Raw genomic sequence first — 18,816 nt, 5'->3', positions numbered from 1 at the left:
TCTATAATTAAATATATTAACACTTATTAAGATCAACAAGCAGATGTCCTGTCTTATGCCCAAGTACATCTTCTACTACCACGTTCCTCAAACTACTTTATTGTCTTCTAGACAGTCTGAGATGAGGATTTCTGTCTTGCTGTTTAAAATTTCAACCCAGCTATATGAACAGGAATAATTCCAGCACCTTTGCCAATTGGATAAAAATATCAGAGATTACATATCTAGGTACTGTAATTGTACAGTAGATGTATAAACCAGGCATTCAGGTACTCACACAATATTTCATATACCTAATTTTAGACTCCTATACTTTTAGCAATATGGCTCTTTGATGTGAACCTTCAGTTCAAATGGTACAGTAAAATATGCTTGACTGAGCATTAAGAGCAGACCACATCTCCAAATCCTCATGCTACCACCCCCGTTACTCACGCACAGCTGAAGCACCCAGATGAAGTAAAAGGTACTAAAATACTACATGACTGCATATTTGAGTCATTTGCCATATAGCAAAAAATCAATATTTTTTTATACTGATCTGGAAGAATTAAAATAATTAAGTTGATTCAATAACACTCAGAATATGCAAATATATTTATGTATATACCATCTCTGAAGGATAACTCTCATTACAAGGGACAAACATATATATGGTATTTAAATCTATTTGCAGTTCCACAGCTAGAGGGGAGATAAGTCTAAAATAACAATTAGCTATCATAAGAAAATAATCAGCTTTGTGAAATAAATACTGCTTTTCTTCACCTCATGGATCTGCTTGAGTGTGGGGGTGTATTATGCCATCAATTGCTCAGATCCTGGCCAGTATAAAAGGACAGGACAGCCAGACTTTTGTTCACCTCACTGCTGCAGAAAACTCTGTTCAGAGCAAAAGGATCCTGTTTCAAGAATAAGTCAATTTCCAAAACTTCTCACTTTGAGGACAATCAAAATGCCTTTTTTTGTCAGACACATTTCCTCTGAGGGAAGTAAAAAATGTAGGAAAAATAAAACTCCATGGATGACCACGACAGTAGTCCCAGGCTGTATCACATAAGATTTATAAAATTTTTTATTCTGCCACAGAACTGGAGAGAGGAAGAAAACTGAGAAAGGAAAGGACGGAAAAAATCACCCATAACGATATTAGGTCTGGTGCTAGCACAAAATGTTAAAGGCTTTTGAAGGGTCAGGGCAGCAGAGGCACTTCTTCTCAGCAGGGGAGGGAAAAGCCCTTCCCTTCTCTCACCTCTTGCAGCCCTTTTGCCTACAGATCTGCAGAAAGGCTAATTGAAGGAACGTGTCCAGTGTTGTATAAGGTACATGTGCACAGTGCTTGCTCAGGATGATGATCCATGCTAAACAAAACATCAGCACAGAAAGTTTCTAGATAAATGCTGAAATTCTCTATCTTGCCCAGAATGCTGAAATGCACAAAGGCATTTTCACATTAACCGGATGATGCAATGGGAAGATAACTTACAATGTCCTTAACAAAATACCAGTCACTCTAGTTTTAGTGTAACAATATTGTTGCATATCAGTGTCAAAAGTGGCCTGAAATCACTGCAAATTATGCCCAAATACATCTGGTGCTTTATAGTCTTTTTTTCATATGCAGGTACTCTGACAACTTTTCAGATTATTAACTACTCAAATGGACAATTGCACAGAAAAAAAAATAAATCAGAATCGCTAGCATGTAAGGCTCTTATTTGTCACCTCCTATACAGGGAAAATCCCATTTCAGGAGAAACAGATTTTCAAGTTCAGAAACTCTGTGTGTAGACTTACAATTTCCATATGGATTTTCACATAAAGATGTCTTTTCAAAGAAAAATACCTGAAGATTTCACCAAGTATTAGCACCCCAGAGAAGCAATGATAGGAATGATCTGTTCTGTATCAGCAGCTTGCTTTAGAAACAGACATCCCCAATCACCTCCACTTAGTGCGTTCTGGTACACCTGGCAGAGCAGTCCGAAACAGCATGACACGGGCTCCTTTCAGATGAAAGACACCAGAGGACACAATCTGGCTACTAAACAGGAGCTCAGTCCACTGGAGCAGATTCAAGCCATGCCCAAGAAAAAACCCTGAAGCATGGCTAGTGCGGACAGTTGCTCCTCCACAGCGGAGGTCAACACAGCCTACATGCTTAGCTTTAAAACCTGATACTACCAGCCTTAGAGGAAGCTGGATGCTTCAACTTTTCAGAAGAGGTGAGCACTTTTAAAGATACCTTTAAAAATGCCAGCCAGCATGAGAAAAAAAATCCTTTTTCAGGAACTAGAACACTGCCAGATGAGTTTTAAAAACCAAAGAACGTATTTTAAATGTGTGCTCAGGTACAGAGGTAGGTACCTTGCTTGCCTACAGTGTATTCAGGGGTACTACCTACATGTTTTGATAAAACATGATCTTGGATTTGAGATCACTTTTGGAAAAACAAAATAAAACTTTTCCCCTGAAAAAAAAGGGCAAAAAACAACAACAGCAACAAAACCACAAGCATTTGTTGTTTGGACAGTTCTACTTTAAACATGAATTTTGGCCATCTGTACAGAGGGGTAGTCTGTGTTAGCGTACCCTAGGAGCACCTGCAGAGAGCAAACACAGGCACTAGCACTTACCTACATCTCTTATCTGGTTAACAGGTCTTTCCCAAGCAATTCCTGCAGCTGCCAACTTTTTGTTACCCACAGATTCTTCTGAGGGCCACAGCCTGAGCAAAGGCGTGCAAAGCAATAAGCCAGAGAATCCAAAGGAATGATACCTGCTTCAAGGGTGCGTTGAGAGAGGAAGAAATAGAGCTAACCCAACCGCTCAGCACCTCTGATCCTTCCTCATCCATCCCACAGTGAAATACGACCCCCCATACCTAAAACCCTGTTTGCAAGGAAAAGTTGCAGTGTAGGAGTCCATAAGGATGCAGCCTGAATGACATGGTGAAATTCAATGGTGGCATCACCTCAAATACAGGCTGTATTAAACAACTAGCTGAGATAAAACAGTGCATTTGTGAAACAACTGGCTGCCCACTCGTTTCTCACCAAAAACACAACCGAACAAGACATAGACTCAAGAGCTGCACATAGATATAGGCAACTAACAGATCAATAAAGCTCAGTGCCTCAGCAGAGGACCACAAACACATATTGATGCATATTCCCTGTTCACCAGTTGGCGTTGAAAGGCAGAAGAAACTTCTACAGTCATACCCCACATACACCTCCCCAGACATGGGCTAACACACTTCCTTTTGCAACACAGGCTGCTGATGTGTTTAATACTACCCCATGATAAAATAACACATAAAACCCAATAAAGGAAAACTTGCATAAATCCCTCTGCATCAACAAGAAAGAAGGAAGGAAAGAAAGAAGGAAAGAAGGAAGGAAAGAAGGAAAGAAGAGCAACAACAAAAACCTAGGTAAATTTCCAGGCTTAACTGCAAGTATCAACTCTTACAAAATGAAAACCTATGACACCATTTTGAATTAAATTCTACACTCTGTCACATCACTGAGCTCGTCCAGATTACAGATCTGTGCAGAATTTGGGGCTCCACCTACTTGAATCAAAGTCCTGAAAGGAGCAACAAACTACTCCGCCATGCAAAGTTAACTCTAAAACAATGCACTTCTTAAGAAAGACAACACGTTCACATGTCATATGCACAACAGAATCCCCACTAGCTTGTAAATTTTACAGATATTTGGATGACCAAGGGAAGAGATGAACAGAATCTAGAAGGCAACGAGAGGATAAAACAGACTGAATGTTTACTAGGAATAAAACAGTGAGAGATGCAAAATTTAAACAAATTTTAAGTTCTGCTAGTAGAAAAACAACAACATATAGAAAATAATTTTGACAAGAATAAAAATGCGTGCTAGCACCAGGGAAAGTGATGATCCTTCCTTTCCCTCCTAGAGTAAATACCCCTGCTCCACGTGTACAACAGACTAAGCTTTGCTCATAGCTGGAAACAAGACAGTGAAACGTGGTTAATTTTACACATGCACTGAACTCTGCACCTGCACAGTTACTGCAGTGCCAAAAAGGAGAATTTCACTTAGAAAAAGTGATATATAGAAAGGACATTTCACCTCACCAAGTAACTACTGAAGACAAAACAGTTGCAGAGAAAAGAAAAATAAAACTTACCTTGCAACCAATTTCTAGCTTAAGGATTTATTAAAATAAACACAAAAGAAGCTCTCCACTTCTTAAATAATTGTTTGTTTGCTTATATAACCAGCATTTAGTACCCAAAGTGATCAATAATCTCTGAAGTGATTTACTTGATTACAGATTTAGAAACTCCTCCTGAGATCTAAATGATCAAGCAGGCTGTTCTCTTGGGCATGCAGCAGAAATTGCCATTGCTTTCAGCACCTGCAGTACACAACATACGTGCTGCTCTGCAACAAGCACAGACCCTTCGATTTACTTACTGCACAGTTCTGAGCAGCCTTAAGAATCCTCTCCCATGTGATGCTTAAGAAAGGTTACAGGTCTGAAATGGATTAGGATTACTGAAGAGGATTAGGAATGAGAAAGATGGTACATTGGCTTCTCTCATCTTAAAAGGACCAGTTTGTAAACAGCTTCAAGTTCCCTTTTGTTAAATGCAAATTTCTCAAAGAGAAGAGAAATAAACATTTCACCCACTCTCTGTGTTGGACTGAAAAATCTTTTGGGCTTTATAGCTAGGGAGTCTGGACTGCAGAAACAAAAAAAAAATGGACAAAGCAAGGATAATGAAAGTTAGTTCTAGTTAATTACGTATCAATTCTAAGTCATGAAGCTGATGGGGCTTGAGAAAGCAGAAAAACTGTTTTGTTTCCGTCTCTAAAATGTGAACACACAAAGCAGATGAAACGTCAAACAGAAGGATGACCAGTGAGCAATTCCAATAACTATGAATGATCCTTCTTTTTTTAAAGAACAAACAAACCAGATCCCACAAAAAAAAAAAACAACACACTCTCTCAAAACAACCAGTGCTGCATTTATTGTTTCCTTATATATCCAGCATTGTTTTATTTTAACTGTTTAAAAACCTCTGCGTTTTTATCAGATTTCAATTCTTAGACAAAAGAAGCTCAACATGTTTCACAGATTATCTAGTTTGTAATATATGTCATTTAACACTTTGTTTATATTTTTAGCATGTATTTAAACTGAGACCAGAAAGTTATACGTATCCTTCTGCTTAGCAAAATACATATACCTATATCTATATAGGCATAAAGGCTTCATTTTCTGAATGTTGTCTGAATGTTTGTTTATAAACTGATAAAACGCAAGGCTTTCAGAAAATATTTTAAAGGAACAAAAGGAAAAAAGATTATTTCAAATCTAGCTTCCCATTTAAAATTCAAAAAACAATTATTTTTTTTTTCACTAATGTGTTCTGTGGCTGAGCCTTACCACTTTCTGATCAGCTGATGAGACAATACAGGAGTGGACAACTGTTTGCTGAATATTCATGGATACCAAATATTTATGCACTCCAGATCTGTTTGTACACCTGGAAGCAAACATGTTTGATTCATTTTATAAAGGACTGAGAATCTGGGCACACCGCTGGCAGAAGATAATCAGCCTAACACTTCTGAGGTCAAGAAGACTATGCAAAATTATTCCTGTGAGGATTGTTTTGCCTTTACTTGTGGGTGGCAGTTACATAAGGAAACCCTGGTGGAATGAGGAGTCACTGTCTGCTCTGTGGATTAAAGCAACATCACCCTGATATCTCAAAGATATTGTAACTTCCATTATTCACATCCTCTTCCAGAAAACCTCTATTTTTCAGTTTTATCAGTTCTGGTATATGACTACTAACATCATTATACAAACTGGGTCAAGACAAAGCTGGCAGCGCATTTATCCAGGCAGAAGTAGAGGATGCAGGTAAGTAGGTTACGACACTTAGCCAGACTCAGCGCAAGGAGATAAAGGGACCACATCTCCAGAAGGCTCACTCGGGAACAGTTTGCATAACCAGCACACCAGCACTGCGGATGGCATTGCACATATCTGGAAATGGCTCTCTCACCTAGCGCTACGATCATACCTTCTCCTAGGTAAAATTTTCACAGGCACTCACCTGAATATTGTCTGGTGAAGATCCAGACCTCTAAGCTTTATGTGAAGGTATCCACTGCTCTTGACTCCTTAAATCCTGTATTTCTGGGGTGCTTGCAAGAAGTGCCTAATTCACAGTACACGGTCATGGCACAACTAGGCAAAACAAAACAAAAACCCACCGCTGCACTAGAAAAGGGAGTTGTAAAGTTTCTGTTGAAGACAGCTTTCAAATATCAAAAGGAAAACAATCCATTTTCTAATCTCGCAACTATTCCATCACAAACTTCTATCATCTATTGTGGGGAAGAAGTCTGTATCATCACATCTCCTTAAATAACTCCTGATTTCTGATGCGTAGCCATATTTCCTCACCTTATACTAAATACAGTCCTTAGACAGACTGAAAATCTCTGTTTATGGTCCACTACCTTATCTACTGCTATAAGTCAAGTGCTTTCCATATTACCTGGGAACTATCTTAAGACTACATGCCTCTCAGTGATCTTTCATAAGCCTAATAAAAACAGCTGAAGAACTTGTGCACTGGAGAATCATAGCTGAAGAGGAAAGATACTGCCTGCAGTGGTATTCACACCGTGTAGTCATGTTCCTTTGCACTGATGCAGTAACTTTTGTCTTGAGGAAGATCTACGGAGTGCCTCAGGACAGGATGGCCACAGTGATGCAGCTGAACAAAGGCTGAGACAGTCTCACGAACTGCGGCAACCCTGTTCTCTAACTCTTCCAGCTTCCCTAGCACTCAGGCCAATTCTTGCTTGGCACAGCACCTGACCCTGCTGGGCTCACATTCACAGGCCCCATACAAGTCAGAAACAGATGATGACAGTGGTATTATCACCACAGGTCTTCATAAATCAAGCAATCAGCTGTGTATTTTTATTTAATTATGTTCAGACCTACATCCCACACAAAATATATTTAGTTTTTATTTATTAGTAAGTACATGAGTACAATCAAATTGCACAACTCTTTCCAAAAACAATAAAAAAACAGTTTTTAGTCATCAACAGTTGCTAGAACATGAATATAATTAAAATAAAATCAATCTTCCTTTACAGTTCATTAACAGTATCATCTGCAACACTTCAAAGAACTAACAAGTCATTATTTCCTGAATGGTTTGCACAATTAGTAAGCCAAAACAACTGTTCTGCTTTTGAGTGTGATTTTAAAAGCTTATGCTGGTCTTGGAAAGCTTCAGCTTTTCGCCAGTTTGGTCTGCTGAAATAAACAGATACATAGGTAAATAAGAGAGCATAGGTTTGTATGAAGTTAAAAAAGAAATGAACACTTCAGAATCTCTAAAAGTCCTGCTAAAATCTAATGTCCAATATTAACTGCTATTAATATAATACTAATAATGGTTTAAAAAGCTATTCAAACTGAAATGCAGTTTCTTATGGTCCTGCCAAGCCCCCACACACAACCAGAGTTTCTTGGAATAGAAATGTCTGTAACTTAGTGTTTTACTTTGAACACAGTAAAGCCACCACCTGAATCTCTGTGGGAGTTCAATCACTTCAACTTTTTCTGCAAGACCACTGGACAAAACCTGAGGATGCTAATGTTCAGCTGGTTATGAAGGGCTGTTACAAGCTAAGCTTGATTCTTCTTTGTGCCAAGTGCACCGACTTCACCTGCTAGGGTTCACCACTGGCAGGGCTTCCTGTCAAAGTCAGCCACTGGAAGGCATGTGAAATATACCACAGTAGTGGAAATGGTAAAAATAATAGGTAAAATGTTCATATAGCCAACAACTACCCGTAGCTCACCACACCTACCCCTTCCCCTCCGATAAAGTACTTTTCCTCAAATAATCTCCAAGGTTTTTGTAAAGAAAGTCAATACTTAACTCCTATCTCTGAATCAGCTAGGGAAGGTATTTACTCAAGGTCAATAAGCAAACCAAGGGAATCAGGAATCCAGACTAGGTCACTTGAGTGCCACTGCAGTGCTTTGCCCCTCAATGACCCTTCAGTTGAAATTTTATTTAAGTACAAGTAGCTAGGAGTACCAGCACATTACTTACACCTCTTCACTTCATAGTTCTAATCCATGTCTGGTACTTCTCTGGAAATGCAGCACTCATTACTGTGGTATACACTGTGTTACTGGTAGGGAAAAGAAGAAAACAGTGAGTGAAAAATCATTCCAAAGATGAGAAGATTAATTTAGAAAACTAGCAAAGCAGCAGGACAAATTTTAGTGGAAACAAACTGCTTAGGTACAGAAGTGTTAGGACGAGTGGGAAAGAGACTGATAAAAATGATGGCTGCTGGCACAAGTTTTCACGTTTTTCCTTCCATTTAGTACAGCAAAGAAACAGTATTTCTACATCTGTTTGGATCACTGTATTAAAAAAACGGTATTGCTAATTGTAACAGTCACAAAGATATAATCTTCTCCTTTCCAAATTTCCTCACATTTATAAGAAAGAGGAGAGGAAGTCCTCATACTGACTCTGAAGAACCCATTGCCAAGCTCTAATGTGAGTGACTGATGCAGAGAAGGTACTGAGCTCCATGTAAAAGCAAAGCAAAACAGGATAACCTGCAGAACAATGCAGAACTATAATGTTATACTGAAATCAGTCTGTTTTAAAAAGCCAGTAAATGGTACCTAAAAGCTATGTCCCCATTTACCACTTCTTTTTTTTTTCACACATCAAACAGAGCTAAATCAGAAGCACCAGATAAAGCCATTTCTAGCGTTAACACAAATCCAACCTTTCCAAAAGTCAAAGGCACAAAGGAGTTGGTAAAAAGAACTGTTAAGAAATTACTGCTGTTCATGTAAGCTGTTACTTGTTTCACTACTACAAAGGAACTTCCCATTACCAGACTAAGCCTAACAAAGCACAGTTTCATGGCCAGAGAGACATGAGGAAGATGGCCAGAGAGGAAGAGTTCTGTGAAAGTCTTCAGCACCATCTGCACAAGCAGTAATCTATGCTGGGAAATGACAAGATACTCAAACAGATGTATAGGAAAATCCTGAGGAAGTTTGTGATGGCCTTTTAAGTGGCCCAAGGCATGGTAGGAGGCACTGATTGACATCTCTGAATCTAATACTTACTCATTTAAGACTGGCTTCACTGACAACACCTGTACAGAAAGTTTGAAAATGTGTCATTTTGGTGAAAAGGGAATTAAAATGCTATTTAGAAACAGCAGTAGGATGAAGTTATAAACACAAATAATACAGAATCAAGAATTACTCTTGCTGTGTTTTAAGTATTGGACCATTTCACTAAAAAAAATATAATTCTGAAATATACAAAATTGAAGTTCTCAAAACTGAGTGGTAAATATCACTCTTGTCTAACACTTTAGCTGCCTGCTCTAATATTTATGACTGCACTTGAACAAGGGAACTGCACGGAGATGATGGTGATGGGATTCATCACTTACCCTTTCAACTTGGGTTGGCAGACTATTATGAAATGACTACACAGAGAGTTCAGAACCATTTTAATGCACAAACTTGTCAGCCTTAAACTCTCCAGAGGTGGCTGCGTGGCACATCCTTTTCACCATGCCTTCCTTGCATAGCTTTAAAATCACTGACAACCACGTAACCACTTCTGCTTTGAAAGAGTTTCAAGTGAAAGTCTACGTGCCACATTACAGAATTTAAAATAAATACCTGAAAGAGCGTATCAAAATTGATATTCTGCTGTCCAGTAGCATTGAGAGCTTTCATGGCTGGAGTTCTGTGGGAGAACAATGCAATATCATTAAACACAGTTTATTGTTCCAAAGGCTATGAACCACCACTGTGAAGAATTTCCTCAGTGAATGCGTTTAATTTTAAAATGCCTCTTACGGTCTAAACTTATCCACAGTTCTGTGCGACTTAATCTAGACTCACACTGCTGAAGTTACTGTGTTACTACACTGTGAACTCAGAACAAAGGGAATCTGCCAGCAGCTTTTTGCAGACCACACATCCTAAAGATTGTGTGACATCTGCAAGTCTCTCAACAGTGCCATCAAATACAGGATTTAGATTAACAGTGAAAATGTAATTTTTACTAAACTTTATATGGAAATGTTTGATACACAGTATATCCTTGCTACTTCTCACCTTGCATACCATTCAATGCCACACAGACTTTCCTCTGGCACATGTCATTGTCACTCCTAGCTTATCTGTTCCCATTTGAGTGGCATTCCAGAAACTGAACAAACTGCCTGCTCAGCAAGCTAACACCTGCTCAGAGAAGAAAACACCAAGACTCTAAGCTTTTTAAAAATGGAAGCGATATCTCACTGCAGAGGTCTAAACTAAATTTACCTTCGGTCGTCAAAAGGAGGAGGGGTAGTCCAATGGTCATAATTTGTCTCCACACGAAACCACCTGTCATGTAACACACAAGCAAGCAAACAAAAGGTGCATCAGCAGGTAATTAACAAAAGTCGAGAATCAGTATTTCTGTACTGCCTTCAGAAATCTCTTCCCTGTGTCTCTTGCAAATTCAAGGGATCCTATACATATAGCAGTCTTTACCATAAGCTACTGAACGCAAATGAAAAAGGAGTGACCTCTTGAACTGCTAATGGCAAAACTACTACTGACCAGGAAAAAAGTAAGATTAGATCTTTAAAGAGATAATTAGAGAAAGGATTATGTGTACACACTATAGCCTGCAGCATTCCACTTGGAGTGCACAGAGCCAACAGGCAATCTGGCTGTTGCCAAGCCAGCACTTACTAACTGACAGCAATCATTAAGTTCCATTTTGTCACTGCAGGGCAACTATTAAGGATCTCCTTCATTTATCAAGCAGCTGATTTCACAAAAATCACAGAAACGATTAGTTTTGAGCCTTCAACCCTTCTACCACGCTGTGAGAAAACTAACTTGGGAGCACTGAATTTAATCATACAATACTTGGCAGACAACCCTCAAAATCTTGCCCTCAATGTGCCCTCAAATCTTGTCTCCTTTGAAATCTATCTAAAAAATAAATACATACAGATGGTTTTTTGATGCTCTGGACTACCCCAATCTGACAAGGCAGTGTGATGCCTTCCCAGGAAGGGACTGGGGTTCCTTTCTGAGGCTGTCAAGCTTTCCCTTCTCAACATTGGTAAGAGATGGGCCTGGATCTCTAAAGAAAGCTGTATCACTTAAGAGGGAGTATGAAAAAAAACACAACATTTTGTGTACTTACGCTCCACTTAAAGGATCAAGAGGCCAGAGGTCAGCTGGCCCTCTTCTATTCCTCGTTATGACCATGCCTTCTTTGGGTGATACACCTCCTACAATATAGTAAACTTCAGCAATGATGGGAATGCCAGCTAGTCTGAGAACAGCTGACTGAAAGTCCTCTGCTCTGCTCAGGGTCTAGTGCAAAAAGGAGAGCACAATGAAACAAAATTTGCAAAGCACAGTCAAGCACAAAGTAAGCACTGAGACACCTGAAAAAGCACAGCAGTCGCAGCTTTGTTGCAAACTGCAATCAACTCTAAGGTGCTATTTGAAGATACCTCTTTGAAAACACTTCTGTGATTTTAGCACAAGAACATGAAATGAGTGACTAGCAACAGACCTCATTAATCCCAGCTTTGCAAATACACAAAGTAAATATACATACATGCATATACACATGTACACACACACATTATATAGTGAAAAAAGATGAAAAATCTGCCATTGAAGAGATAACGGCATGTCCACACTCTGCCAGTTCAATCCTCAAAGTTTTTCAACTTGCAAAATGGAACAGAAATGGGATGAGGAGGAAAAAAAAAAAAAAAGAAGCACTCTGCATCCTTGTCTTGCCTTTAGTTTAAGACGATTTTGATAACAATGGAGAAGCAGTGGCATTGCTCACATCAAGCCTTCCTTTTCTTGCCATAACCACACGACTAATTTAGTATGAACTGATAACTGCACCACAGCCAGTGAAGCTACTGTTTACAGGCATAGGGCCACAGTCTACTGAAGTACTTCTTTAAAAATCAGTGCTGTGCAGGAACTAAAGCCAAATATGGAGAACAAACATAAAGTAAAAGTGCTCTCAATTGTTTTAAACAATTAGTTATTTCTGACAGCAACGCTGCAGCTAGTAGTAGGCAAGGCATGGCCTCAGCTCACATCTCAAACTCAAAAAATGTCAATAATGAGGTTTCCAGTAAACATTCCAGTTCTGCAGGGAGGTTTTTACTTACAAAAGATATAATTCATGTTTGCTATAATTCATGAATTGGAAAAGCAGCAAACCTGTTTTATCCTAGCAGCTATACTAATACAACATTCATTAAAAGTGCTATACAAAACACCAGTCTAACTCCTGCCACTCACCAGTGAGCTCTCTAATAAGGGAACTTATCAAATGTAATAAAACAACCACGGGTTCATATGTGTACTATCTGAGAGTACAGCTGCTCAATTTGCTAAATTACTACATCCCTCACAGCTAGCTGAGATCCTCCCTTGGAAGGAAGTCTTTGCACAGATACTCAGATTTTTGGCAGGGATCAGAGATCGTCCCCCTGAAGGGCTGGACTTGCCTTTATCAAACGCGTTGCAGATTACTTGGGAATAATACCTGTCTGCCCTTATAAAATATAATCTCACCAATTTATTCAATTTTCTGTGAAAAAAGTCAAATTTACTAGGGGTCTGTAAGTTGAAAGGACATCACTGAAATCTGAGAATATAACGTAGTGCACTTACATCTCGGACAAGCCAGCTGACAGGGTAATTTCGATTCAGAAAAGCAGCTATTGCATTTTCCCACCAGCTACCACCCGCTGGAAAAAAAGAAAAAAAAAAAAAACAAAAAAAAACTATTGTACATACATGTTACTTACACTGTAAAATCTATCCTCCTCGTCTTCCTTTCTTCTCCAGGTCCCATCTCTAGCTCTGCAATCTTACCCCCTACTCGATTAAAAACTCTTAATCTGTAGATTAAAAGATTTACAGCAACAGAACTCTCAACCAGTCTGAAAGGTTTCAGTCAGAAAACACGCTCAGAAGTTAAAGATCTCTGTTTCAGTGCTACCATCAGTACTTTAGGGCTCCCTTTCTTTCAGCCTGTAGTGATTCCAGCATCAGCTTCAACAATTTCACTTCCAAGAATCCAACAAAGAGCTACAGAGAGATCACACTGCTGAGAAGGGCCACAATAAACAGAACATCTGTTTACTGTGCTCTTTGCGTAACTTAGAACAGAAGTTCTCAAGCAAATCACTGTAGGACCCATAATGTGAACGAGAAGTAGAGGATCCGATACCAGCATTAACAAAAGTGAAAAAGGTATTTAGCTCTTTAGAGAAAATACGCAGTACTTCTCAGAACTCGCAAGTGCTAGCACTTTAAATCAAGAACTCAGCATTGATAATTTACCAGCTTCTCAATTTTTCATCATTTTTTATTCATAGCTGAGTGCTGAGCACTGAAGAGTCAAAGGTTGCCCTAAGAGGAAGTAGCACTTTGCAACACGCATTGCCCAAAAGACTGCAAGTCTATTGATAAGATTTGTTAGTCTACATCTGTCAGCTCAAATATTAGCATAAATCATCTCATTGTTCGTCTTACTGAACTCCTACAACAAGAATTACACTGAAATCTTAAAGTAAGTAAAAAAGGGGAAAAAAGAAAAAAAAAAAAAAAGAGGTAGTAATAGTGATTGTGTGTTTTCGGGAAAAAATAGGAGAACCAAGAAAAACAGAAGGCCAACTTTATACTTTTTTTTTATGCCCAAACAAGAAAAAGGCAACAGAAATAATATCTGTTATTTGAGAGACCTTCACCCTAATTTAAAGTCACCTCCCTTCCCAGCCAGAGTGCACAAGTTTATTTCCTCAAATTTCATTTCAGTTGTATGGTGACAGACAGACAAACAAGCAGTCAGTAACAACCGATTTACAGGACCACAGCATGTGTTGAGTGAATTATTATTGTCTATAATAAAAAAGCAACTGAAACAAAGGCATGCAGGTGGGTGACAGCACATCAGCTCCTGATGGACAAGAGGGGCCCATCTCACACAAACATTTGCAGCACTTGATTCCAGTATCGTAATCAGGAAAAAATAATGAGCTTGTGCATGGATTAACGCATCTCACCGTGGTCTCAGATGATCTTTGCACACTGCTGAGATACGTTATAGAGAACAAAACAGCCTGGTTTTGTCCCCAGGTCATGCTCACTTTGGTCTGCAAGACCAAATCAAGCCGTTTTGCAAAGATTCAGTACATTTAAGACTCTTATGTCCAAGCTGATTTTAGTACAAATTAAGAGCAGTTAGCATCTCTCAGTATTGGCCCAAGATGATCCAGTTTTGAAAGGATTAAATAATTACACTAACATCAGAAGCAGGCGTTTAAAAAATACAAATATCAATTATGGAAACAATCTAGAGAATCTTAATATTGCAAGAAAGCAGAATTAACAAAGGAAGCAGGAATCAAAAGGCACACGTGCTCCACACCAGAGTCCCTAATTACAGAAATAATGAATATGTATATAATTCTCTGTCTTACTCTTCTCTTCTGATCCTTTCATTCAAGCTGTCTTATGTGGACAGAGAAAAATGGGATATAGGGAAAGGAAAAGAGAACTAGGAAAGTGACAGTTTATTTGCTATACAAGGCTCCCTTTTTGTCTCAGCACCTACTCTGTCATCTCTCATTGTGTCTCTCGGACAGATCACAAGATTTTTCTCTTACTGCCTCCTCCTACTCAGTCTCCTCTGACACTTTTCAAGCTCAGATGACACAGCTGATAAACAAATGCCTCTCTCCTCCGTAGCAGCCAAAAACTGGCAGCATGTGTGCTTTCATCTCCCGAGGGCCAGAGAAGTCATTCACTTTCATCTCCTTTCTGGCAGACCTAACAGTATTTTTCCCTCTTAGAGAATGTGACAGAAGAGCTGGAAGAGGCAACAATCAACTGAAATAGTATACGTGTTGTCAAGTGTGGAAGACAGATTTTTTTTACCTCGTTCATCACCAGAGACTGTGAACTTGTGCGGACTTTGTCCAGTCCATAAGCCTACGTAACCAAGAAATGTGGTTCCTTGATATGCTATCTGAAACCAAGAAACATACAGTATTTTAGCATTCTGGAACTAAGCACTTTTTGAAATACAAGCAACATTCCAAAACAGCATCCTGTACTTTTTCCTGTGACTTTCATACATTGTTTTGGAAGTCCCTTTAAAACCCTTTGCCTTAAATTATAATAAACCTTGCAAAGTAAATTATAAAAAGACTCACAATACACTGCATTTCATTTGTTAATGATCACCAACTGCTACAAAAATTTTGTTCAAGTTAGCAAGGGACCAAGTAAGAAACAAAGAATTCTGTATTTGCAAAAAGGACAAATGAATATTAAGAAAATGAAACTAATGAGGACTGCACTAGCAACTAGTTCATTTTAGACAATATTCATCTAAAACATACACATTGGTCAATAAAATTAACAAGGCTTTAGAAAAGGGACAAAAAATTGGTCCCTGCCAAAACTGCTCTCTTTTCTACATTCTGTAGTATTTCCTTTTTTTTAATGCCTTGGCATTTTCTTCTTTTATCATCTCCTTCCAAATAATGATCTTGACACACTAGATTGCAGTTTTATTTGTTCTGCTAATTGGAGGTCCAGAAAACAAAACAAAAAAACAGCACTCATCCCACATTCCTAGAAAGAGGGACTGTGGTGCTCTGATAATTCAGTAAACTTGGGTTGGGAACCAGATATCCCAGATAAAATGCTGCTGCCTGTGCAGCTGTGCAACCACACAGCATTGTTTCACAGAATACCACCCAGCCACACCACCCACAGTTCATACCTGTCCACTTTTTATAAACTGCACATCAATTGTAATTTTACTTAATATATCTACAAAGTCATAATCCAGGTTCCGACCATGGTAAATGTTTCCTTTTTCATCCTGAGCAACAATACTAGTACAGAACCTTTAAAAAAAAAAAAAAAAAAAGAGAGAGAGAAAATTATTTTTTAAAAAGCTACGACAACACTTTCAACATTACAGTCTAGTTGAACTAGCACAACATTTCAGGAGTAACTGAGTTTATTTTATTCTAAGTACTTTACACACGGAAGCATACAAATAAGAGCTCACATTACATCATTATCACTTGCAATACACAACCTGAAAGAATAGTCTCGCCTTATACTTTTTCATATAATTTCACACAGCCTTCACTTTCAGTTTAAAGGAAAAAGAAAAGTACAAGGAAGTTTGACAGTGTCCTGTACAGGTCATGCACAATATCCACAAGGTAAAGACTTCCCAGAGAGCCTGGCATACAGAACTGTACAATATTTAACTTAAGACATCACACATGACTTAGAAAGTCAAAATTCCTGCTGCTATCGATATCAGGTCAGATATAATAGACAAAGCAGGAATCATGATTTCCACTTAGGAAAAATGTCATTATTTCAAAACTTTTTCTAAATCAAGATGAAAAGCCAACAGCAAAAAATGTCCACAAAGTATCAGTTTGAAACTTTTTTTTATTTCCTTTTTTACTAATTATAGATTGATTGATTTCTATCTGGACCCTGATTATATTTTGATTACAGTTAGGTTAAATGTTCGAACAAAATCTTTTCAGTTTGGAAACTGATTACTTTTAAAGCATTGACAACGTCAACAGCAGTCTAACTTCTCTTGGACAGGAAGTGTGCTGAAACTCATTTTTCAGTAATAGTTTCACTTTCATGGAAACAATTTTTAATAAGTACGTTGTTCAAGAAGCATGCTGTTGCACAATGATCTTAGATATATGTTTTATCACTTAGGTTGCCCTGTGTGGAATCGACAGTCGGATTCAATGACCCACATGGATGCCTTCCAACTCAGGATACTCCGTAATTCTGTAATTGAATTAGCAGGTAATTCACAACTTATTTTCTCTGGAGTTGTAAGTTTGCCATCCTAGTGATACACAGCACTGTCTGTTAAAATTGTAAAGGTAAAGAAAAGTTGCAGACTGGTAGTTTGCTCCTGGTTACTGTTCATTCTGGAGCACTGTTAGAGCCAAGAAACTTAAAATCTCATAGGTCTTATGGGGACTCAGGATGATGAGCATGCTCTGTGAGATATGAAGAACTAGCATTTAAAAGGCTATCTTACTGGGTACGCTGCTCTGTACCTCATTCAAATCAGCATGCAAACTGCCTCCCAGCTGAACATCAGAAATGGTATCAGATCGAACAGCGTGATTTATCTGCCGTATCTTCATCTGCCTTATCAGATACTGAGCTAAAATGAATCTGTGCCCATGTCCGTCAGGTTCTATTACTCTCAGTCACTTACGCGGTGGATTCATAGGCGAAGTTAAGCAGAACTCCGTCGCCCAAACTGATTCCCAGGGCTTTGCACAGCCCCAGGATTTCCCCTGCAAAGGGCTGCGGCATGAAGGACTCCAGCTCTGCCGCAATTGGCTGAATAACTTCGTGGACCCATTTTGGCACGGTTTCACTGCAAAACACGCTCAAGGCATTAGCTACCTATTAGCTGAGAAAGAGACAAAAAGGTTGGCAACGTCCTCCACCGAGTGCCTGTCCCAAACCGGGACCAGCCGTGCCGGGTGACACCGACCCCTTAGCACCCTCGCCCGCATCCCTCGCTGCACCTCACCGCCTTTCTACGCATCCCTCGAGAAGCCTGCACAGCCCAGGCAATTTGGGGGCAATTGGGAGCCCCTCATCCCCCACCAGCTGTCCCCGCCAACCCCCCCGGTCCCGAGGAGGGTCCCCCCACCGCCCCACACTCACTCGATGACCCGGGCGACGGCGGCGCGCAGGAAGGCGGGCTCGAAGTGCCTCAGCACCGGCAGCCACCGCTCCTCGGCGGGGCTGTCCAGGCTCACGTTGCACAGCAGCGGCGCCGTCCCGGGGCCCCCCGCCTCCGCTGTCCCGCACAGCACCACCACCACGACCACCACCAGCAGCCCCCGCAGCGGGGAGCCCCGCGCCGCTGCCCGCCCCATGCTGCCTGAAGCGGCCGCAGCGGCCCCCGCCGTGCCCGCAGCCCCACGCCCCCGAGGGGCGGCTCAGGGGGAAGGGCCACGACATGGCGGCGGCGCCCAGCGGCCAGATCGCCTCAGGGAGAAGGCCCCCGGCTGCGGCTTCGCCTCTCCCGCCCCGAGCTTCTCCGCGGGCAACGAATGGGTAAAAGAGAGGTTAGTGCCCGTGTCTCGTTTCCCCTAGCGTTGGTTGATAAGTACCTGAGAGAACGAGGGTCTACACCCTCGGTTTTAATAGGAGGGCAGAGGGGAAACTCGAGAAACGGAGCTCAGCTTGTGAAATTGGCTCTTGGGCATGTTGTGAAACTGGGCACAGCTCCTCCTGCCACACATATACCCGGGAAACTGCACAGCTGTTCAGTGAAGAGAGAATAGCACAAGTAGGTTTCCTACAAATCCGTATGCCATTCCTACTATTCTCCCTTACCTGTGGTCTCCAAACCACGACATGTCCGTCCTCTGCCAGCTCTGTTACATGCCCCCTTCCCTGGAGAACAGGAGTTGTCCCCATCTTTCACTCAAGAGAAACCTTAATTTTCATTTACAGCCGCAAGAGAAAGTCAGATTTCATTCTGTACAAGCTCCCTCATGCTTCCATCTGTTTTTTTTCTTTAGGATGCAAGATGTGACCAAGAAACCCTTTGTCTTGCTTGTGGCTGGGTTAATAATTAGAAGT

At 40.2% G+C, this 18,816-nt stretch overlaps 1 protein-coding gene across 1 annotated transcript; it reads right to left on the bottom strand.

The window, feature by feature from the left end:
• Nucleotides 1–7,017: 7,017 nt before the first annotated feature.
• Nucleotides 7,018–18,104, bottom strand: NAAA (N-acylethanolamine acid amidase). The gene is made up of 11 exons (XM_032186219.1): nt 17,890–18,104; nt 17,429–17,593; nt 15,932–16,058; nt 15,079–15,169; nt 12,808–12,884; nt 11,300–11,472; nt 10,420–10,482; nt 9,769–9,835; nt 9,199–9,227; nt 8,153–8,234; nt 7,018–7,344 (listed from the first exon to the last, which is right to left on the bottom strand). The coding sequence occupies exons 1-10, from the start codon at nt 18,102–18,104 to the stop codon at nt 8,159–8,161; spliced, it is 1,083 nt and encodes a 360-aa protein (XP_032042110.1). The 3' UTR covers nt 7,018–7,344; nt 8,153–8,158.
• Between the last annotated feature and the right edge of the window lie 712 nt (nt 18,105–18,816).

Source organism: Aythya fuligula, chromosome 4 (assembly GCF_009819795.1).
Source record: "Aythya fuligula isolate bAytFul2 chromosome 4, bAytFul2.pri, whole genome shotgun sequence".
Taxonomy (NCBI): domain Eukaryota; kingdom Metazoa; phylum Chordata; class Aves; order Anseriformes; family Anatidae; genus Aythya; species Aythya fuligula.
The sequence above is the reverse complement of the archived record's forward strand: the minus strand, read 5'-3'. Positions and strand labels throughout refer to the sequence as shown.